Consider the following 23079-nt stretch of genomic DNA (forward strand, 5'->3'; position numbering starts at 1 on the left):
AGCCCAGGAGCTCCAGCACTTTTAGCTGTAAGTGGTGAAGGGAATCCCCCAAAACCTCCCATTTTTGCTACCAGGAGAGCGCAACAGTGTCAGCAGCTCTGCCACTTACCATTGGTACAGGTTTCATTTGTCACACAGGAGCCACCGAGGAGGCTGTAACCTTCCTTACACCTGAGGCAGTTTCCACTGGAGCCCTCACAGGCTGAGCAGTGGTCATCACACCTGGGGACAGAGACCTTGCTGTGGCCTGAGCCAGCACCAACACTCTGGTCAGGCCACCCTGAGTGAGCTGTCAACCAAAAGGCATCTGCTGGCACTGTGACAGCCAGACCAAACCAGAGGATGTAGAGAATGGCAAATTTGAAGGCTGAAATGTTATTGAAGCCCTGAGTTTGGTGAGGCCAGCTCAATGCCCAGTGACAGCTAATGACACCCCAAAAGCTCTTGCCTTCTGGGAAGATTCAGTGGGACATGCACCTCATGTCCCTGCCATCCCAGCTAGAAAAAGAGCTGCAAAGGGAACTTGTGCTGCTCCCATCCATTTGCTGAGAGTAAAGAGCTCAGCACTGTGCTTCCTGCCTGGGGACGGTGGCTTGTGGAGACTGTGTCTGAAATCTCTGGGAAGGGATGCTGGTCCCTTGTTCCTCCCGGATGAAGAAACAGTGCAGGTGAGTGAAACCCCAGCAGGCAGGGATAGCGTTGTGTGTTCCCAAGTCATCTTTAATCCTTGCCTTTCATGTTTGCTTTCATGAGGCTGAATGCACTCCCACTCCCCACTTAAAGCTCAGAGCTCCAGAGAGAGTGGGAGCAAATTGTTGCCTGCCGGCATCTCCGTGTCTCCCGCACACAGCCCCGTGCCGGGCAGGGAGTGGGGAACACTCCTCCAGCCTGGCCACGGGGCCAACGGAGCAGCTTTAATTGAAAGCTGGAATATTTATCTAAACATTGCAGTTCCTCCCACACCTCCTCCAGAGAGCCTGGGGCTGAGGTTGAGCCCCTTCCACCGTAGCCCCAAGACACCTTGGCTGGCTCTGGCAGGGAGCGTGCAGCTCCACCGCTCTGAAATCCACAGGGCAGGGGCGTGTGGGGTCCAGCCCCACAGCTGCCCTGGCTCCCTCAGCCCTGTTTGAATTTCCATCAAGCTGTGAGCTGTTTCCAGCATGATCCTGTCGAGGCTGGCAGTGCTCCCCACCAGCCCTGGCTTTGCTCTGCTGGTTCTGTACCTCTTGCAGACTTTGTTGGGCAGCCCGTGGCTGTCGGCGGGGTAGAAACCCTCACGGCAGGCAGGGACACAGCGCCAGTGGGGTGCAGGGCCCTCGGGGGTGCAGGGGGTGCAGTCCTCCTCACCTGGCCCTGTGGGGACAGGGAAAACCTGGGTGGGTTTGGAGACAGTGCAAACAGCCCCACATGTGATGGGGACACCAGCTTGGCTTTGTCTTGCTCATGAACGAGATGCTTGTCGTGCCACGGGGTCCCGCGCATGTGCTTGGCTCCCACCCCAAAAAACTCAGTTTCCACCCCAAAAAACGCATCCAGGACCCAGTGTCTGTCCCTCTGCAGAGCCAAAAGCTGCCTACCAGGGCTTGGTGACAAAGAGCACATCGAAATCCCCTCTGGGCCATCCCAAGCATGCACCGATTTGGGTTTCCCCAGGGTGGAAAAGAAGATGCTGAACTGGGCCAAGGAGGAGCTGGAGGGGGAAAGTGCTCCAGAGAGGAGCTGGGAAAGCAGAGGGCCCCACTCTGATGCTGTGTGTTGTGGCTGGACAGCAAAGCTCAGTGATGAAGGTGGTATCATTAAAGGGCTTCCACGCACCAAGCTTGAGAAATGGTTATGCAGGAAAAGGAGGAAAGAAAAGGCTGGAAAAATAATTGTGGTGGAGTACCTTCACACTGACTGGAATAAGAATTAGAAGGGAAATAATTTTCTTCAGGGATTAAGAGCCCATTCCCTTCTAGCCTTGCCAACAAGATCAATAAATATTTTGGATTTAGACTAAGGCAATTGCCCATGTATGATAGAAGAGGTTCATGCCACTGAACATGGATTGTCTAGAGATCATATTATCATCAGATCTATGATGATTTCGAGGGCAGACGCAAACATTAACAATGGAAAATAATTGGACTTGCAGGAAGCAAGAAAGGCAGGATTTAAAGGGAATGCTGAGCAATTTGAGGCAGCTGGGGGAGGCCAGGAGCAGCCAGCCCAGCAGCGTGGGGCAGCTGGGATAACATGGGATAACACGGGATAACACACCTCAGCTGCCTGACATTTTTATCTGCTGCAAAGCCACCTTCCATCATTCCGAGAGGGTTTTACAGCCTCCCCCACAACCTTATTAAACTGAAGCACCTGGCTTCGGGGAGATCGAGAAATAAAAAATGGCTCTAATAAAAATGTAAAAACTCCCCTAAAAACCTTCCCAGCATGAACATATACCTCACAGGACATGCTGGAGACTTGGGACTGCTTTCCCTCAAGCACGCTCTGCCTCGGCTCGGGGTGGTACAGTGGGGATTGGCACCTGATGCAGTGGGGTTTGGGGCTTTGCACGGGATGCTGTGGGGCCAAGGAGGGATGCTGTGGGGCCAAGGAGGGATGCTGTGGGGCCTAGGGCGTACCTGTGCTGGCAGGGCAGGTCTCACACCGCCAGGGCTCCCGGCTGAGGTACATGGCAGGCTGGCACTCTGGCACACAGCTCTCCCCTGCCAGGCTGCCAGGAAAGCAGAGAACATTTGCACCCAAAACTACAGGATATGGGGACGCAGCACAGCCCATTCCCACCCCTCATCCCCCAGTGTCCTATGGCATCCTCAGCCTGCAGCACTGGAGATGTTGGAAACCCAGCCAGCGTTTTAGGAGAAATTAAAATCCTGCCCGGACCAAAGGGACAGCTGCTGGTTCCTTAATTAAGTATCCAGGAGGAAATAAAATTATTTTTTTCCCATGGGCAGCCAGCCAGGCTCTCCTGAAGACCTTTTGCACCAGTGAGGCTCCCTGGAATAAAAGGAAATTGGTTCAGCGCCGTGGCTGGGCCGGTGCTGCTTTGCCGTGGCAGGGATGATTTGAAGTCCCAGTTTAAAAGGATATTGGACAATAAAAAACAAGCACCGTGTGGATTATGTCTGACAAGTGCCTCCACTTGTGCTTTTCTGAGGGAGTAGATAATCTTTTGGCAGCAGGAATTTCTTTGTCTGAGTGAGCCCCACTGCTACTCCATAGCTCTGGCTCACTTGCAGTGCCTGAACACTGCAGACTGCCACGGGATTGTACTTCCATGAGCAACTGGGGATGGAAAACAGCCTCTCCCTAGTGGTGACACTGGGCTCTGTGTCCCACAGATGCCATTGGGCCAGCAGCAGTGGCACCCAGTGCCCCTCTCAGGGTCAGGGCTGCCCTGCCTGCCGTGCTGGAAAATCACTGTCCTGTACTAGCCCCACTCAACAGGTACACCAAATAAAATTTTCAGCATGGATGGATCTGAGGGAAGGGTTTCTGCATTTGCAGGGAGCATTCTCAGCCTGCCTGAAGCAGCTCAGTCTGGTACCAGCTCTACACAGCTCTTACCCACCACCCTGGAAAGAGCTGGAGAAAATGAAATTAAATTTAAATCACGGTTTTCAGCTAAGAAAGAGACGCTAATCACCCCCTTTAAATTCCCAGACCTCCAGCACACTGCACCACAGCTGCAGCACCATGGAAGCAGGATCTCTGGTCTTGAACTTAATTCACTCTCTAATTTCCCATCGGTTTTCCCAAATTTAAAGCACAGGTATGAGTGCTGCAGGTATGAACTCCTCCCGTGCTGGTGTTTTACCTGAATCCCTCTTTGCATGCAGTACATTTGTCTGCTTCGCCGACACATTTTTTACAGCTTTGATGACATTTCAGACAGCGTTTCTGACCTTTCAAAAAACAAAGCAAAGCAGAGAGAATAAAATCTGGACGGTGATTTGCACGCAGCAGCCGGAGCTGCAAAGCCCCAGTGCACCCCAGCAGCAGCTCCCCAGGGTGGAAAGGCACATCCCTCCCCAGCAGATCCCTGCTATTGCAGGTGACCTTATCTGTCACCACTTGCTAAAAAGAAATATGCTTTGCAAGCAGCCAGGATCATTAATTACAGTCTTCTAATTAAGGGTTTCAAGTTGAGCACCTCTGCTTTGCATCACTCTCTGAACACCCAGAGGTTTCCCTCCTCCCTCCACCATGCAAAGTGTGTCAAGAGGGAAATTCAAAGCCAATACTCAAGAATCAAGGTGTGTTCTCCACCCAGAGTGCTTAAAATAGAAGCAACCCCAGCACATCCTCATGCTGCAACTTGCAATGATAAACATCCTTACGTTCCTCGGCGTAGAACCCGGGAGGACAGAGCAGCACGCAGGTGCCCATCTCGGGGTGGTGGTAGAGGTTCCTCTTGCAGGCCGTGCACTGGCTGGGTCCCCTCCCGACGCAGCGCTCGCAGCCCTTGTGGCACCGCCGGCACCTCCGGGCGCCGTTGTCACCGAAGAACCCAGCGGGGCACGAGCTCACACACATCCTGAGGAGGGTACAGGGCTTTGGTGCCAGCACCAGTCACCTCCCCCCTCAGGCACAGCCCCTGTGCCCTCACCCGCAGTGTCTGGGGTGTTGCCCAGCCTGGGCAGCAATTGGAGCTCGTTTACTTCTTGTTGTTGTGATTTACAGTGTCTTGGAAGTCACAGCCCTAATACAGAGATGCGGAATCTCTTGTCCCAGCTGTAGGTAAAGTTTCACTGTGCTGTCCCAGTGGAAGCCCCAGTCCCTGACAGCTCAGTTGGCTGTCCCTTGGGTGTGGGTGATCCCAGTCAGTGAAGCCAAAGCTTCTTCCCCAACATTATTATGCGGTCAAGATCCTCCAGGACTCTCCAGCTCCATGTCCTCTACCCCACTGTACCCTAATTCAGGACAAGGATCCTCACACTTCCTCCACCCATTTAATTTCTCATACACTTCTTTCTCTGTGCAAACATCTATCACCCACACTAAGCTGTGAGACCTGAGGCAAGGTGCTGCTGTCACCTTGGGGACCCCGTGGGGACACCCCACCATCACTCACCTGCCAGTTTTCACACTGCCCAGGCTGTAGTGGATGCAGTTCAAGCACTGGTCAGCGTTGGGGCCATCGCAGCCCTGGTCACCACACTCAGGGTGGCATGGACCTGAGGAGGCAGAGACCAGCTCTCAGTATGGAAGAAGCTGAGCACCCTCCAGGCACCACTGCCAGGATGCAGTGAGTACACCCTCCCTGGACTGAAGGACACCTGAACCCTTCCCCTGTGTTATTTTATATTCTATATATACTATATTTTAAATTTAATGCTATGGAGCTGCATGGCTTTGGGTGCTTGTCTTTCCTGCAGCTCATCTTTCACAGAAAGAATCCCACCCAGCCATCCTCTGGCTGAGCACTGGTGCAGGAGCAGCTTTGAAAGAGGGACCTGCTCCTCAGGGAGCAGCAGAGACACCCGCCCCTGCCTGTGCTGGAGGAGGGAAGGTGGGCAGAGGAGCTTTTTTTACCCCTCAGACAGCTGCACCACCAATTTGTGGCTGGGACGGGGCATTTTCCTACCTTCTAATTTCACCATGCTGCTGCCCCGCGCTGGCCACAGGCCCTGCTCCTCCCAGCCCGCCTCAGCCCCAGGCAGGATCAGGCCTCGTGGCTCCCCCAGTTTTTACCAGGGTTTCCATTTTCCAGGGCACTCTGGGGAAAACAAGGTGGCAGCTCAGGCAGGGCTTACCCGCGTACTCCTCCTCCTCCTCCGCCACCTCCACCTGGCTCTGCAGGAAGGCGGCTCTGGACGGCTCCATCTCCGACGTTGGCACTTCCAGGGACCTGCCCCGGGCCTGCGGCCCACTCAGGGCAGTGTAAGGGTGCTCGCCTGTCCCGTAGAAGATGAGGCTCCACTCCTTCAGCTTCCCTGTGGGGCAGACACATCATCACCCATCTCCTCCCTGTCTGGGGGACCGGGTTTTGGGGGAAGCAGGAGGAGGATGGACTGGACCATCAGGGTGTCACTGCTGGCACAGCAATGCAGAAGCAAACAGTGAATAACCAGAAATGTTCATCAGCCCCTGAGCTTCCAGCCCACACAAATGCAGCTGTTTAAGCCACTTACAAAGGATTTTTAATTCCATAACTCATCTGAGGAACTGCAGCATCACCAGAGTCTCCGAGTCCAACACTGGAGAGAACCGGTAATTTTAAAAGCTCCACAATAGAGGATTATTTCTGTCTGACAAAAGCCACCCGGCACACACTGGATTATTTCTTGCTCCAGCCCTCTCTTTGCCTGACACAACAGAAGTCTGAGCTTGGCATTCCCCAAAACACTGTAGTGCACCTGGTGAGACCCCCCCCAAGGCCTTACACCCACACCAAGACCCTTCACAAGCCACGTGGCTTTGGGGAGAGAGTCCAAAAATGCTGCTGCTTCTTTCCAACGCTGTTTTTCTTCCAATTCCCCATCAATGCGAGTCACTTCATGCCCGCAGTGTGCTCGGCTTTAACTCCTAATCCCTGTGTTTCCAGGAAGGGCTTAAAATTTGCAATACCCAAATCCCTTGGCTCTCCCAAAGGGAGAGAGGACACACCTGCTGCACCAAGCAGTGCTGGTGTGGAGCCTGCAAAGGGCTGAGCTCCGGCAGCATCAGCTGGGGAAGTGCCTTTGCCAAAAGAATTGAGTTTGCTTTAAATCTAAAATATCCTGCGTGAGGAAAGCCCAGGCTGCACAGGGCTGGTGTGGGGGTGCAGGAGTACCAGCGACATGACACTCTTAGTATTTAATTTATATTAAATTAACCAATTTAGTGGTATTAAATTAACATTTAATACTAATTTCTGCTACGAGCTGGGAGCATCTTTCCTCTTTTTCCTCTTGCTGTGCCCTCTCTACTTCAAACCCAGTGCAGACTTTTTGAGGGGATGACTTAATGCACTCGTTTTCATTTTGTTTTGCCAAACTCTGATGCCCGTGAGGGGCTCAGAAACACCAGCCACAAACTGTAAATACCAGGGCAAAAGCAGCTCTGTGGGCGCTTTGCTGCTGCTCTCCAAGTTCAAAAGATTTGGGGTGAAGGCAGCAAACAGAAACACTTTCAGTGCAATGCACCCCCACATGCATCTCCCGCCAGAAAGTAGCGTGGGAGAAATTTTTAATATTCTCCTGGCTTCCTATCAATGATTGTGTGGGTTTAACACCCCCACAGCACACGCCAGCCCCAGGCAGGATGCTTCACATCCCGCTGCCCCCAGCCAGCGAGGCGGGGCCGGATCCTGCCCACACGGCTCCTGTGCTGGGAAGGGGTCAGGGAGCAGGGGGACACGGCAGGGCTGGGGACATGCAGGGGGCCAGGCTGAGCCCAGCCACCCCCCACCAGCGTGGTGGCAGCCCAGGGAGGATGTCCATCCGTCTGCAGCCCGAGGGGCATGGTCCCCTTGCGCCGTTGCACAACCAACCCACATGCCAGATGTCCCAGCAGCGAAGCAAAACAAACAAACAACAATTACAGCTCTTGGGTTTCCTCGTTTTGACTCATTACAGTTTAATTTTGGAAACCTGGCTCTCGGGTGCAGCCAGTTTACTGCTACTGCTGCTGCTGCTGTGAGGAAACCAGCTTCCAGCTCAGCCAGACCGGCAGCCTCCTGCGTTCAGAGCTAACGTTTCATTCCCATTTTTTAAAATCTGGGCAATACGGTTTTGCTGGAGACCATGAAACTCACAGTAAAATTTACAGCCGAATGAAGCAGCCAGGAAAGGGATTTGGGAGCTGGTGGGCACTGGGGGATCCTTACCTTGCACGGCGGGGTTGCGCACTTGGGATGGCGTGTCGTGGATCTCCAGGGTCCACTCCCCCGCCGCCCGCTCCCCCCAGCAGTGCACGGTCATGAACTCCCAGCCCTTGAAGCCTTCATTGGAGTGGTCAAACACCCTGCAACGGTAATGCCACACACCAAGAAATGTGACTTTGGATGTTGTATTTTTCAGAAAAGGGAGATGGGTTGAAATCCCAAACTGAGGATTTTAGGGATCCCTGCATGCACACACCTTGCACAAAGCTCCCCTGCAGCTGAAACCTGCGCATGCTTCCCACCTTCCCCCCGAAACCCAAGAAAACTTACAGCACCCCCCTAAAGGAGGATGCTGCCCAGCCCAGACACCCTGGCTCGGGCTGCCCTCACCTCCTGGCCAGGAGCTGTGACCGTGTCCCGGCCGGGGAGATGAGGCTGATCTGGAGGTCCCCGCGGCGCGGGTGGGCGATGCTGAGCCGCACCACGACGTGCTCCAGGTACAGCACGTGCTGGTCGCGCTGCTCGGCGCAGGCGCTGCTCAGGGTGCTGGCCCGCAGCACGTGCTCGGCTCGGATGTACCTGCCAGGGACAGGGAATGGCGTCAGGATGGGGACAGAGTGCCCCTGGCTCCCTGGCATGGACAGCCTGCTAGATCAGACCCTGGTCTCCTGCTGCTTCACAGCAAAAATTATCTTATCTGCCACGGCAATTCCCAGTGTCCTAGCAGGGGAATTTGCTGAATTGCTGGATGGTAACCAGACGAGTTTGAAGTGCTTCGAAGATCTATGCCTTATGGGCTGCAAGGGCGCTGCTTTATTATAATTATGAGTGCAGCACTCCACTTTGGGCTGTAATTAGTGTCTGTATCAGATAAATAGCTTCATGAACACACTTGGCTCTGCACTCATTCCTGTTTTGCATATGCAAGTCTCTAAAAGACTTTTCTGATTAACAGCTCTCTTGCTGTACAGCCAGGCATTGGTAAATGAGGAGTCACTTGGTCAGATCCCTGATCCCACTCTTCACCTAGGAGGGACTGACCTACCAAGGATGAGATGTGAACCTGAGCTGGAATGAGCCTGAAGTCAAACTCAAAGAGAAACAAGACACCGGAAATTTGGTAATTTTTGCAACAAATCACCGGTTTTTGGTGTCTATCATCAAGACAAAGTGTTCAGGGTAAGGATGGAGAGACCAACACATCACTGCTCACACAGGACACACCCAGCAGGCAAGGTGGGTTTGATCTCTCACTGTCAACCCTCAAAATCTCCCTGCTGATCACTCATCTGGGAAGCAAAATCTTGCAAAAGAGAAAAAAACCCCACCCACTATCAAAGCTGGCCCTGGAGAGCCCTAATGGGACCTGCACTTCACCAAGCCATGCACAGACCCCACAACACTCACTTGGGCACCCTGTCCAGGCTTCCCACGCAGACGTGCTGGGGAGGAACCATCCTCCACTTCTTGGCTTCCACCACAATAGCGTCAGCATCCACCAGCCCAAAGCCATATAGATGGCTAACTGGAAAGAGAGAAGACTCAGAAACCCTCAGCCTGCCTGGCAGGGATCAGGAGCTCCTCCTCAGTGATGGTGGAGCATCCTCCAACCGTGGGGAAGGTGTGGAGTTGACCCCACTGGGGTATGAGGTGTTTCAGCATATGGAGCTCATCACCCTGGCCAAGTTACACCCCAAATCCACACAGACACCATGGAAAACCCATTGCTGGGAGCAGCCCAAGGAAAGTAGCAAGAAACTCTGCAGCTCAAGATAGTCTCCACCAAACAAGTTTCCCAAATCTCCACCAAGCAAGAGTTCCAAGCATCTCACCCCATGAATTACTGCCCTCTCCTCCCTCCACTTAGCAGCCTGAAGGTAGGAATGAACCCAATAGTGGCCACCCACAGTGAACTGTCTCCATAAGTGAAGCTCAGGAGAGCTTTGTTTTCCCTTGGCTGGCTGTTCTTGCCCTGCCATCCCCACGGCCTCTCACCTTTATGCCCTGCTCCATTGGTTTTCCAGTCGGGCGCTCGCAGGTGCCCCGGCCGCGAGGTTTTGACCAGCAGGTGCTGGACATCCCTCCAGGTGAGCAGGGGGCTGCAATGACACGTGGCTCATGGGGTGCAGCAGCAGCAGGTACCCCACTGAGTTAAAAAATAACAAAAACACACCAGCCACCCCCTTTGCTCTTTCCTGCTTGAAAAAAAAGCAAGAAATTATGATTTAAATGCTGACCACTTGCAAAGCCCGAGCAGAGTGGTGTGCCCCAGGAAGGGATGCCACATGCCCATGAGAATTGCAGGATTTACTCCTGGATAAGGCTGTTTAGCTCTCAGGCTCTAGGGTAGAAATGAAGCAAATAAGGAAGGTTTCCTCAATTTTTTTGAAGGAGACAGGGAGAAAAGCTGAGGCAGGATAGTGGGCTCAGCATCTCACTGATACACAATGCTGAGCAAACCTTCCCTTTAGAGAAATAACAGCAAAAAATTGCTGGAAATAAAACCTGGGTTGTTCATTAAACAGAAAAATTAAACCCAAATCGCCTCTACCTCCCCAGGCGGGGTTTGTGTGTTCAGAGTGCTGGACATTGAGTGCTCTGGGCTTCTGAGCCCCCTCATGACCCCAGCTCAGGGATATTGCTGGAGAATTTTCCTCGCTTTACTTACAGTCAGTTGTTCAGCTTCTCGAGCTGGGATTTATATTGCTCTCGAGCAACATTTAAAGAAAGAAATTCAATTTATTCTCTCTTGTCATAATGGAATGCCTGAGCACCAAGCTCTGGTAGTTAATGTTGCGGTTTATGCCTCAGCTAAACTATTCAAAAATTACATCTAAAGCTTTTAATATATTTGTAATGAAAACTGCATCTCCGGAAATGCTCTCACCCGACCTGGGTGTTGGGATTAAACCAGACAAGGAGGAATGGAGCCACAATCACCATCCCTCGATGAGAGTGCGGCGCTGCCCTGAGGCTTATTCTTATTCCCAGCCTTTATTTTATTTCCACTCCATAAAAATAATAATAAGCTCATGAAAAGACACTCCATGAAGCAACACAGGGATGCCCAAGGGCTCTTCCTGGGCTGGGGGACCATGATGGAACCAGGATGGGATTGGGATGGGGACAAGAGGAAAAGAGCAGCTAGTTTGAACCAGGGGTGTGTTACTGAAAATCAAGTTCTGTGAGTTTTTGACATTATGAAAAAGCAGTCTTTTTCCACCAGAAATGCAACACTTGCTGAAAACCATCACTTCTGCCGACATTTCCCAATATCTGTGATGTTTTCTGATGTTTTTTTCCTGGAAAGTATTTATAAAACTCCCGTTGGAGCTAGCTGTCAGCAGTTTCAGTGCACCTACTGAAAAGCTTGACTGATGTCATCCACCCCAAACTTTGCAACACATGGCAACACATGAAGAATTAGATCAATAAAACACCTGTGGGAAGATCAGATTCCAGACAACAACACTGCCAGCAAGGAGCGATTTAAAACAACTCTGTCATTTTGGTCACCGTACAGGAAACAAAACCACCTTGTTTCTTTCAGGTTTTGCTCAGCAGGTGCTAAATGTGGGAGCATTTCTCCTGGCCAGGTTACACTTACTTTGCCTCCAAGGCCAAGGCGATGATGCCGGCGACCATGGGGGCGGACACGGAGGTGCCGGTGTGGCCGTCGGTGCAGCGGTGCCGGAGATCCGTGGTCACCTGAGAGAGAGGAGCTGCAGCCCCCAAAATGCTCCCAGCACGGGCACTGCCCCAGCAAACCTCCACCCTTTCACCCATCTACCAGGGACATAAGGACATCCCTGAGCAAAAAGCAGAGCAAAACCCACTGCAGGCTAAGGGCAAAGCCTAGCTCTTATACCTGAGCCATCACCCAGCCCAGCCAACAGAAAACCCCGTGGGATACTGCCCCACTGGGGGTTGGGGTAAAACTCACAATTTTCCGCTCATAAAACGCGCCGCTGCTGTAGGTGGTGGCGAGGGTGGAGGCACATTCCTCCAGGTACCAGGGCTTGTAGCCATTCTCAGTGGTGCTGCTGATGGAGATGGTGTAGATGCTGTTGGTGTAGCCGTCACAGGAGCAGTAGTCGCCCTCTCTGCCGCCGTTCCCCGACGCCCAGACGAAAATGGACCCCAGTCCCCGGCGACCCTGCGGGCACAGAGAGCGTGGGGGGTTAGAGGAGGTGTTTGCCCAGGATGAGGGGTGATGTCAGCGTGGGGAAGAGGGGTAAGTCTGGTTTTTGGGTGTTTGGTTAGGGTGGAAGGATGGGTCCCACCCTGCCCAAAATTCAGCCCCCTGTATCAGTCCCCACAATGTGCCTCTCGGCTCAGTCAGTCCCAGTTTACAGGCAGTGACTCCCCAAAATCCAGCAACAGGATTTTGGCATTTTCCAGGGGGCAAAACATCTTGGGTATTCAAAGCCCCTGGACCACAGCATGGGTGCTTTTAGGGATAGCCCTGCAGGAGGAATTGGCAGAGAACCCCCAAACCCCAAATCTCCCATGCCCACAAAGCCACTCATGAACCACTCAAACCACCAGAATCCTTCTCCCAGCCTATCCTTAAAAGTTTCTTTTGCTTGTCTTCTATTTGTTAGAATAGAAGATTCTAACTCCCACCCTTTTCTCTCCCCGCCATCACTTGGCTGGAACCTCTGATGGAGCCATCCCCACAGGGTACAGCTGTGACCCCATAGGGAATTGGGGAGTGGGAGGGATGTGCCTGCTGCCCAGACCTCCCTGGAGCCAGGGGAAAATCCCACCTGGCAGCAGCAGCTGTGGTGCCAACAAGGGGCCCCTAAAGAAGCCAACACCCCAGGAATGAGCCCCATTCAACTCCTCCATCCAACCACTGCCAGGACACCCAGGAACAGCCCAGCCCTGCGGGGGTTCACAGCAAGGTGAACATCCTAAAAAGGAGGATTTTTGGTGAGCCAAAAGGGTTAGGGGCAGGAAATGAAGTGGCTGGTTCTGTTCCGTGCCCCGTGAGGCAGAGCTCTCCGGGGAGGATGGAGCTGCCGGGCTTGGCAGGCGCGCGAGCAGCGCAGCAGCCCCGTCCTCCCCGCGGCTGCTCCTGCCACGGAGAGATCTCAGCGCTCGCCTGGGCAGATCTGCTGTTTGCCTCCCTCCCACTGCTCTGTGGCAGCTTCCTCCACAAAAAATAATAATAACAACAATAATAATAATAATAAAGCAGCTTTGCTCTGGAGGAATTCACCGGGATTTATTGTGGGCTTTAGGCGCCGGGGGGAGCGGGAAGGTTTATTACCTGTCTCGCCCCCCTCCTGGGGCAGAGGCTTTCTGAGCTGACCCTGCCTCTGGATAGACAGTCTAAGGCTCTTTCCTTACTTTATGAAAGTTTTCATTATCTGGGCTGCCTCCCAGCAAAACTGGGTGGGTATTTCCCTAGCAAAGATTAATAGAGCTGTCTGGAGCTCTGCAAGAAAAAGTGCAATTGCCAAGGGAATTACTGCCCTGCTCCACGTCACGGAGAGCTCGACCCAGCTTGCCAGCCCACCAAGCCTGCTGCTGGCATCTCCCATCCCACTTTCCAGGGTTTCCTGGATCTGCAAGGAGGCATAATCCCAGCCCACACACTCGACGCAGACAGCGACTGTCCAGCTCACTCACACCAAAGTCAAAACACCTCCAAGGATGGGTCCCACTGCATGCAACACAAGCCTTCCCAAATCACTAATCAGAGGAATAAAACCTGACACAATTGGCCAAGCATCTGGAGATGGAGCAATGATTTTGGTTGGGATCAGGAGACTGGGAGCCCAGACCTCCCTTTCATCCCTCACCCGAGTGTCGCACCCATGGGACCCAAGAAAGGCTCAGACCTGCTCCAAACCCACATCCCCTGACGCCCAGGCAGGGCTGCACTGGGGGAAAGTGGGTTTGGAGACAGCACAGTCACCTGAGGACATGAACAGGCACATGAATGACACAACAACAATGCACACACACTAACACCTGACAGCATTTCCTGGTGAGCAAGAGCTCACCACAATTGCAGCTCCTTCAGATTGGAAAAATCCATTCTTTCCCTTTGCTCTCAAACAAGGAACTATCAAGATTTCTGTAAGCAGACCCCAAACTTCCAGCTTCTTAATTTGCCATCCTTCTAAGACAATGCAATGCCAGTGAGGGGCTCCTGGCTGCTATAAAACCTGAATCTGGGCATCATTTAAAACAGGGAATCCCTCCCTGGCCAAGCTGGGGCTGATCCAGCTCACCCCAGCAGCTCATGGGTTGGCTGTGGGATGCACAGCATCTCCTGCTTCCGCAGCTCTGCAGGGCCTGGGTGTTTGCCCAACAGCACTCCATGAATGACCAGGATAAATATCCCCTCGTTAGCTTGGGAACTAATAAAGTGTGGCTGGAGGAACAAGAAACAAGATGATAAATTACCCCAGCGCAGTCCTATCGCTAATAGATAAAGGTTATTTTAATGTTTCCATTAAAAACTCAATTTTAAGGATTTATAACTTGGTTACAGCTGTTTGCTTGGGCTAAAGGTGGCAGTTTACTATCTGCTTGCAGCTTTCCTTGTTATTTAAGGAGATGGAGTTGGCAATTACGAGTTGTGCATGTGGGATAGTGGGTGCTGCAAGCACGGGGTGGCAGTGGTGGGACTGGGGTGTCCCCTGGGAGGCAAAAACAAGCATCCTGAGACAGTGGGGCTGTGCTAGGCGAGTACCCTGCTGCTGCCCGTTTGCTCCTGTGTGGAAAAATAAGGTCTAAAAAGCAGCTTGTTCCCCGTATTTACACGGCGTGAACTGCCCGGCACTTCAATGGATTCCTCGGCAGGCTCACCGCCCCAGCAGGAAATCAAGTAAACAGTGGGAAAAGCACTCCACCCTATTTTTAGATAAGAGGCTGCCCCAACGCCCGGCACGCTGCGGGAAGAGGCAGCAGAGGAAGGAGTGGTGGCAGAGGTTGACGTGGGGGCTTCACAGCCTGACCCAGGGCTGCTGGCAATGGAATCCCACCCCCAGATTCTCTGGAGCACCCAGGGAACAGCCACTGTGGAGCCCTGAGCCACTGCGACACTTACCCACAGCGCCCACCAAGCTGCCAAAAGGCCTTGTTCCCAATGCTTTAGCCAATATTGGGCATTTTTTAAAAGTACCCAAAAAGGGAAGGGGCACAGGAAGGGGCCAGGGCATCCCCAGCAGGGATTGACAGCTGTCAATCATATGTGATGTTGGCCAAACAAGGACAACAATCCATTGTCAGACCCTGTGGCAACACCCATGTCCCACCCCAGCCATGACACAGCCGCTTGTTCTGGGGGGAAAACCAGAGAAATGCTTAATGTGACAGAGGCCCCTGGGAAAGGATACCAGGAATCCAAAGAGCATGGAGGAGATGGTTGGACATACTGGGGATTGGGATACTGCTGTTTCCATCCACACCAGCATCCAGGGGGACATTTTGGGGTGCAAAGTTACCCCCCCAAGAACCGCTTTGGGTTTCTCATCCCGGCAGAGCTTTGCACAACCTGGGGCCTCCCTGCTCTGCTGGGGCCGTGCCGAGGGGTCCCACCACCACAGGCACCTCCCGCCGTCACCACCCTCGGCCGCCAAATCCACCGGAGCTCTTAGGGGACAACCAGGAAAAATCAGAGATGATTGGCGCCCCCCGCCCCAGCCCTAGTGCTGGCATCGCCTCGGGGGCCGAGCTGCCCATCCCCACACCAGACCCCGGGACAGGAGGAGGAGGGCGAGCGCGTCTGGGCGCTGTGGGATCCACACCTTTTTAATGCCTTGCTCAAAAGCCTGTTTGGCCAATAGACCAGGTCCATCAACTGTCTTCCCATCATCATCTGGCCCCCAGCTCGCGCTGTAAATGTCAATGTAATCGGGTCTGATGCCAAGCGACTTCGCTTCAACAACATCTGTTACATCTCCATCTAACATACGAATGCCTAAAAGCACAAAAACATCAGACATTAGGGCTTCATGGCGTGGATGACAGCGTGAGGATTGCAATCAAAGGGCTTTGTTAACGGCGGCGGAAACCGCGCCTGGAATAGCTTCAGCCCGTGGCCCCGCATGCCAACAAGCCTGGCAGCAGGAGGCTGGGGAGCTACGGGGAAACTTCTCTGTGTTGCTGGCTTCATGGCAAGGGATGGACAAGGGGGTGTTAAAATTCACTTCCCCTCCTCCAGTGGGGAATGGGTGGTGGTAGTGGTACTGCACTCCCCAGTGACAAAATCCCCCTTTCTCCCCTTATGATTCCTTAGCCAGCACATTTCTCCACCTGGAAGATTTTCGTGTTTCCTGAACTCATGCCTCCCCCATCTTCAGGCACATTGGTGGGATGAAGTTTCTCCCCTCGAGTGAGGACGACTATGACTGTTCCCAAACCCCATCACTGCCCAACTGATGCCAGCAGTTCCCTGGAGAGGGAAAAGCCCCAGGAAAAAAACCCAGGTTGTGGTTTGTATGGCCAAAATCAGAACCAGGACCCCAACACATGGTGGGACAACAATGCCATCTGGGATAACTCTCACTTTCAGCTGGGAATGCCAGCAGGTACAGCTAGGATGCTTACAGGCAGAGCCCACCAGCCATGCTGGGATGGGCTGGGGGATTGCTGCACACCCCCAGCCTCTGACTGCTGCAATATGAGAGCACAACCCCCTCTGCCCTCCATCACCCTTTCCCTGCTGGATTTCCTCTCAATACAGTGGGTAGAGGATGCCAGGCACCCCAGCAGGCTGCCCAGAAACAGCCCTTGCAGGAAAAGCAATGCTGAAAATTTCAGCATCGTATTTTGTCAGCCAGGGAGAGTCTGGTTTATGAAAACGCATTTCCCCTTCCACATGTATTTTGTCTTAAAGCAAACAAATGCAGGCAGATGTCATTCCAGCTGCAGCTGTGCTCTGGACACCAGTCAACTCAAATATCTCCTTCTGACGCTGTCCCCAGCCAGCCAAAACCAAGCTTAGAAATGTAAAATCAGGGAGCAGAGCTGTTCCCAAAAAATTCCTCTTTGTCAACAAGAAAACACAAGGAGAAGGGGCGAAGAGCCAAGCCCAGTGTCTGAGCTGCACACGGCAAGGAAAGCCAGCTGAGGGATGGGGTTTGTGCTTGCTGTGCGTGGCTGTTCTCATCAACAAGCCCAAAATCAGCCTAAAGTCAACCCAAAGCCAACCGAAAGTCTGCCCAGAGACAGCCACCCACAATGAGGGGCTCTCTGGTAAAATAATGGGGAGCAGGGGTGGGTGCTGCAAAATAAATGAGGTTTGTGTCACACGGGGAGCAGCACCGACCTCCAAAGCGAGCGTTGGAGGAGAGGGGAGAGGAGGAGGAATGGCAGGAGCCCTTTCCTTGAGCAGTGATGTGTTTTGCCCAGGGCATATGAAAAGCAATGCAAGAGCACTGAAGAGCAGCCAGTAAAATTAGATGGGAGCTCTCCGAGTGTGACAAATAGGCTTCCCCAACAAGTTGTGCTCATTAATCGCTGCTTTATTTGTGTAATCCATCTAAAATCACTCTCGCTGCAGCTATAGCGTATTTTCCTCCATGATCCCAAACTTGATACAGCTCAGACTCTATTTTTCCCCTTTGCCTGCTCACGTTGTGGGAAGCCCCCGGCCCCCAGCCCTCTGCCAGGTGTCTTGTCTCACTCAACACCTCCCCAGCACACCCCTGAGGCAAGGCACTCGTTAAAGGGAGCAAATTAAAATGAGACCCAGAGGTCGTCATAAAGTCAACAAGGAACTCTCGTCTCCACAGCTGCTGTAGAGAAAGGAGCATGAAGGGAATGGCCTGATCCTGCAGGATCCAATAAATCCCACCACGAGCTTTGCCTTGCTCTGCTGCTGCTTGCAGTGTGCTTGGAGATGGGTTTTTAGAGGCAAGAAGCCTCTAAGAAGCAAAAAGCCATCACACATGTAGGGGGCACAGGAGATGGGATGGGATGATGTGCCATAGCCCTTACAGCCCTACCAGTCCACTCTTCACCCTCCCTGGGGTTATTTCTTCCCTCTGGAGATTTTCCCAGCACAGACAACACAGAAGGTTCTTCGCCAAGAGCAAGATCCCTGTGGACACTGCTCCCATGCAGACACAACTCTAACAAAATCTGTTTCCTGCACAGCCAGGATGAATAAGCCAAAAGAAGGAATTAAACCCCAAATCCACCACTGGGCACTTGGGTCCCTGCTGCTGACAGTCACTTCTCCCAGCACTGGGGTGGTAGGAGGGGCTGCAGGAAAAGCCCCTCTCCTGTTCCAACCATGCCAGGGATGGGTCTGAAGGCTGAAAGAACTCATCCCTAGGGATTTGTCCCCTACACTGTTTCACCAGCCATGTAAGGTGGGACACCACACTCCCACCCCTGCTAAGACCCTCATGTCCCCAGTGTTGGCTGTGTTGGCCAGAACTACCCCAGCTCAAACCAGCTCAGCTAATGCAAATGAACTCAGCAATGCTGATTAACACTAGGATCCAATTTGGTGATTGGATTTCCATTTGCTTTCCACACATGTTATTTGAGGGGCTGTGCAGAAAATTCCCTGTACGTGCATCTCTGACCCCCCACCTTCTTGGTGTTTTTTCCCCCTAAGGGTATTTTTGGGGTTCTCCCCAGGCCCTCTGCTCTGAGCAGCTCCTCAGCATCCCTTGACCCCACAGACGAGTGACATCAGCTCTGAACCTCAGCCAGCACCACTGACCACAGCAAACACAGCCACCCCAAAGGACAGAGCCCACAAGAGCAGTTGTGGACTTTTGGGGTGAAAACACCACATCCTCAATCCATATGCACCCTCACAGCAAGGATGCAGCCCAGGCAGGAAGTTTCCACCCTAAATTCATGGAGCCAGAGTCCCCTGCATGCCATAGCACCCATCCTCCTCCCCAGCACCCCTGGGGCTCCCTGCAGCCAAGGCGCCACAGAGGAGATGGGGGAGCAGCATGCCACCTCTCTCCCAGGAGCCTGTTGGTGTGACCAGGGTGGCTGTGGTCCCTCAGGGGGTGCTGAGGGGCAGGGGAGCCGTGCGGGTGCAGCCTCACCTCCGATGCGGGCGTTGTAGGCGATGCCCACGATGCAGTAGGAGTTGTTGGCCGCCGCCGCCACCTCGCCCGCGCAGCGAGTGCCGTGCCTGCAAGGACAGACCCCATCAGCTCTGGCCATGGCCAAGGATCCCCCAGCCGCCCCACACAGCACCCAACACCAGCCCCAAGGCTGGAGCAGAGCGAGAAACTGCCCTTACCCAAAACCCACACCAAGCAGGTGGAGGAAACTAATGCTGAAAGCAATTTGCTGTTTGCATTTTGCACCTAAATCCAATTTGCTGTTTGCATTTTGCACCTTGATGCAACTTCCTCTTTGCATCTTGCACCTCTTATGCAGGCTGCTCTTTGCATTCCCGTTTCCTTTCCACCTGTAACCATCCCACTTTATCTGAAGCCCAAAAAATGCATCCAGGCTTTGCCATCTCAGCCACCCATCCTGACTCACATGGTTCAATCTCCAGACAGGGCAGGGAACTCCCTGGTGCTGTATTGGGTGGCTGGAGGATTCATTAGCAATTGGTGTGGTTGGCACCAGCTGAATTTGCATCAAACACAAGGACTTAGTGCAAAGTCCTTAACACAGCCTCCTCCTCAGCACTGGGAGTGAGGAAAGGGGCCTGGAAGGCCCCATAAGGGACACCCAGCCTCAGGAACACCCCCAGACCCCTTGCTCCATTACAATTATCACCACATACTTGTTCTCATTGCTGGCATCATAGCGTGGAGTGGGGTCGTGGTCATTCCCATTAACATCATAGCTTGCAAGAGGGTCCTGAAAATATTAGATTCACCATTAAATTCAACTTACTAGATGCTTGTGGTGGCCAGTAGCTGCAGTGATGGCCAGCGCAGGCAAGCAGAGCAGAAAATTGCATTTTCCCTTTAGTTTCTGTCTGTTTGCTCAGAATAAATAGTTTTAGGCTGCAGTCCTGTGTGTTTCCCAGGGGAAATATCCTGCTACCTCAGGACCTGCTCCTCTGAACCCCAAATCCTGCTGGGTTCAGCACCCCCCTCCCTCCCATTCTGGCCATGTGGGGTTTGAGCTGGGCTGAATGGATTCATGCAGGTTTTTGGCTCTGCCCTGGTGAGCAGAGGGAGGAGGCTGCTTCCCAGGCAGCTGCAAAGGGAGTTCCCCCAATCCTCTTTATCTAAAAACCTCATTTCCTTCTTAAAAACATCTCAAGCTTTTTAAAAAAAAAAAAAAAAAAAAACAACAACAACAAACCTTTTCCTCTAAATATGCCAATGCACAGCCTTCAGCTGTGTTTACAGTCTGAAATTCTCCATGAATCAATTCATGGTGAGGATCTGCCCCAGTCCATCCCGTCCATCCCCCAGCTCACGTAGTTCTGCAGGAGGTCGGGGTGGTTCCTCTCTATGCCGTCATCCAGGATGGTGACCACCACGTTCTTGCCCGTGTAGCCCCTCTGCCAGGCTGCCAGGATGTTCATCTCTGACCTGCACCGACTGTTTTTATCACTGCAGTGCTGCGGGGACAAGCACAGCTGCAAAAGGGCTGCAACCCCATCCCAGCCCATCTAAGCAAACAGCCAGGCTGGGAGCCCATTTAATCAACCAGAAAATATATTTACAACCCACCCCCTGCCATATAACTTGCAGATTTGTTATAACTTTACTCCACAGATCAAACCCATCCTGCAGCAGTTAATCCAGGCAATGCTATCTCCCCATTATTCTTTTCCTCTTCCATTTCAAGTACTATGGGCTCCTGGGTTTTGAAGTGCTCACTTCCTTTCCGCCCTTAATTTTCGATGAATTTCCCTGTCAAATACAGATCGATGAAGCAGGCAGGAGAAAAATTATATTACAAATAGATGGCTGCAGCTCTGGGATGGGTAAAATACAGCAGTGCTGCTCCCAAGCCTTTGCTGTGCAGACCATGAAGAGGGGCTGCTAACAAGGGTGAAACAGTTCAAACCAGACTCTCAGGTGTATTAATTCACAATTTTTAAATCCTGCTGCCAAGCACATTTGATGCTATTATTTCATTACTGGCTGGGCTGAGCAAAGATTGATGATGCATTTGCTTAGAAATAAATGACCCCCCATAAAGCAGTGACAGGGAGACACCCACCAGGTACCACATGTTGGGCCACACCGGGTCGTTGAAGGGCAGGGCATGTGGCTCCCCTCGGGCCTGCCTCTTCACCCTCCTCTTCACCTCCTGCTGCTGCAGCCAGTCCACCTGCAAGCAGAGACCTGGGTCAGCACCACCCACGGGCACTGAGCCTGGCATTGCCCACTGAACTGGGATGTGGGATGCAGAAGCAGCGCCAGCCTCAGCCTGAACCCCATGCTCTGGCATACCCCCATCTCCGTTAGCAAAGCTGCCGTGGAGACAGCAGCTCCATTTGGAGGGAGACGGGATGGATGGACAGACAGACAGGGTGAGCTCAGCTGGCTGAGCTGTCTGAGCCAGAGCAGATTCCCCTGCTGGAGCACAAGCACCGGCGGCTGGGAGCGCGTGCCTGAGCCCCCGCGCTCAGCGCAGCACAGAAGCACGCGCTGGAGCCCCGCTGCAGACACACCACATATTTCAGTGTTTAGCCAAAGTTTTGGACAAGACTCAGGTGCTTGGCTTAGATTTTGGGCTGATCCTTCCTGCCGACTGGGAGGCAGCAGCTCAGCCCTGAGGCTGTTCCACCTGGCTCCAGGGCTGCTCATCCTTCGAGCTCCTTCCTCCTGATAAAATACAAAAACTGTGGGCTTTACCCAAGCACAACACACATTTCCCAAAAATATGTGATGGCCACACACGGCTGTGACAGATCTCAGGGGACGTGGCCAGCTCCACACAAGTATTTTTGGCAGTGGCTGCGTGTGAGGTGGCCTTGGAGCCGACCACTCTGACATTTGTTTGCGTTCCAGCGGGGCATGACACGCAGGGAGATCAAACGGGAAATGATCTGGAAAAGGCCATGATTGGGAAATGCTGGTGTTTGCCCACAGCACTGTGGTGGGAGCTGCCTAAGGTGCTGCTTTGGAAGCAGCCCCATCCCATCCCTATCAAACATTAACCAGCCCCCAGACCCTTTATTGCCACACAAAGGGCTTTCCTGCCTTCTGCGTGGAGGTGAAGCACAAGTTTAGTGAAAAAAGGTTATAAAAGTAATTTATGGACCAAATCTTTACAGATGTTCATGCTGGGGGAGAAAGGAGGCACCAGCCAATGAGCTGTGAGGGCTGTGTGGCACATCCCTCCTGGCTGGACACTTTCTTCCTGATGGCTCTGGGTCTTTTGGGAGCTACTCATGGGGATGTCTCTAGTGTTGTGACTAAGGTTTTGTAACAAAAGGAATAAAAAATACAAAGTGCAACTTTTGTTGAGCTCATTTATGTAAAACTGTCAGCTGAACTGAGTTCCTGCACAGTTTATTGCTTTGTGCCTCAGATGGAGGTGGATGTCAGAAACCCGACAGCTTCCAGCCTAGAGCTTGGGTTTTAAACACATATATATTATAAAGAAAAAAAACACTGTTGAAAGAGGGAGAAAAAAATGTATTTCATAGAAAAATGATTTTCCACGCTGCCTTGGCTGCCGAGAGTGCACCACTTTGCTTACACAGTGATGGATTTAAACACTGGAAGCAAAAATATAACTTCATGGTCTAGTTTAAAAAAAATAAAAATACATTAAATAGGGGTTATGGCCCAAATAACAGGCTTTTTTCCTTAAAGCACCACTCTCTGGCAGCATTTCCATGAGTCTGGCTGCCCAAGCCACAGCTACCACCTTTCCCTGCTGCTTTGCAGGATGCAGGAATGATGGTAAGGTGTGGGATTTTGGGGGGTTTTGCCAGGAGCTGCCTCACAGGGATGTCTTCATCTCAAGCAGGCTCCTGATCGACCCCAGCACTGCCAGCCAGGAGTCAATGGAGCCATCGTGTGTGGACACAGAGAAATCAGCAGTTTAAGGACATTGATTTCAAGGAAGAGTTGATAAATCAATGTGGCTGGCATGGGAAAATAGGCAAGCAGGAGGAGTCTGGGGCATCCCTGCAACAGCTCCTGCAGCTCACGAAACTCAGATCAACTTCCATTGATGATCCAGGCTGGGGAAAAGCTTCTTGAAAATGTAAAATAAAGAGGGAAAAGGCTTTTTAGTACTAGAAATGGGCCAAACTGTTATAGTCCTGAGGCCCAGGGTCCCAGCTCTACCCTTGCAAAGCCTAATTATTGCAGAATCACAGAATGGTTTGGGTTGAGGGA

At 52.5% G+C, this 23079-nt stretch overlaps 1 protein-coding gene across 1 annotated transcript in view; it reads right to left on the minus strand.

Annotated features, from left to right (window-relative positions):
• PCSK6 (proprotein convertase subtilisin/kexin type 6) overlaps window positions 1-23079 on the minus strand; it is a 49495-nt gene that overhangs the window by 1990 nt on the left and 24426 nt on the right. Inside the window, exons 4-21 of the mRNA XM_058033649.1 lie at window positions 20945-21055; window positions 20193-20336; window positions 19545-19621; window positions 18847-18935; window positions 15577-15749; window positions 11754-11966; window positions 11418-11518; window positions 9806-9909; window positions 9218-9335; window positions 8201-8389; window positions 7814-7950; window positions 5760-5939; window positions 5078-5180; window positions 4344-4540; window positions 3821-3908; window positions 2625-2716; window positions 1224-1353; window positions 110-222 (exon numbers count right to left, since the gene is read on the minus strand). Of these exons, the coding sequence (XP_057889632.1) occupies window positions 110-222; window positions 1224-1353; window positions 2625-2716; window positions 3821-3908; window positions 4344-4540; window positions 5078-5180; window positions 5760-5939; window positions 7814-7950; window positions 8201-8389; window positions 9218-9335; window positions 9806-9909; window positions 11418-11518; window positions 11754-11966; window positions 15577-15749; window positions 18847-18935; window positions 19545-19621; window positions 20193-20336; window positions 20945-21055 (2359 nt within the window). The remainder of the gene's footprint in view (window positions 1-109; window positions 223-1223; window positions 1354-2624; window positions 2717-3820; window positions 3909-4343; window positions 4541-5077; window positions 5181-5759; window positions 5940-7813; window positions 7951-8200; window positions 8390-9217; window positions 9336-9805; window positions 9910-11417; window positions 11519-11753; window positions 11967-15576; window positions 15750-18846; window positions 18936-19544; window positions 19622-20192; window positions 20337-20944; window positions 21056-23079) is intronic.

The sequence above is a fragment of the Melospiza georgiana genome, chromosome 13, assembly GCF_028018845.1.
Source record: "Melospiza georgiana isolate bMelGeo1 chromosome 13, bMelGeo1.pri, whole genome shotgun sequence".
Classification (NCBI taxonomy): Eukaryota; Metazoa; Chordata; class Aves; order Passeriformes; family Passerellidae; genus Melospiza; species Melospiza georgiana.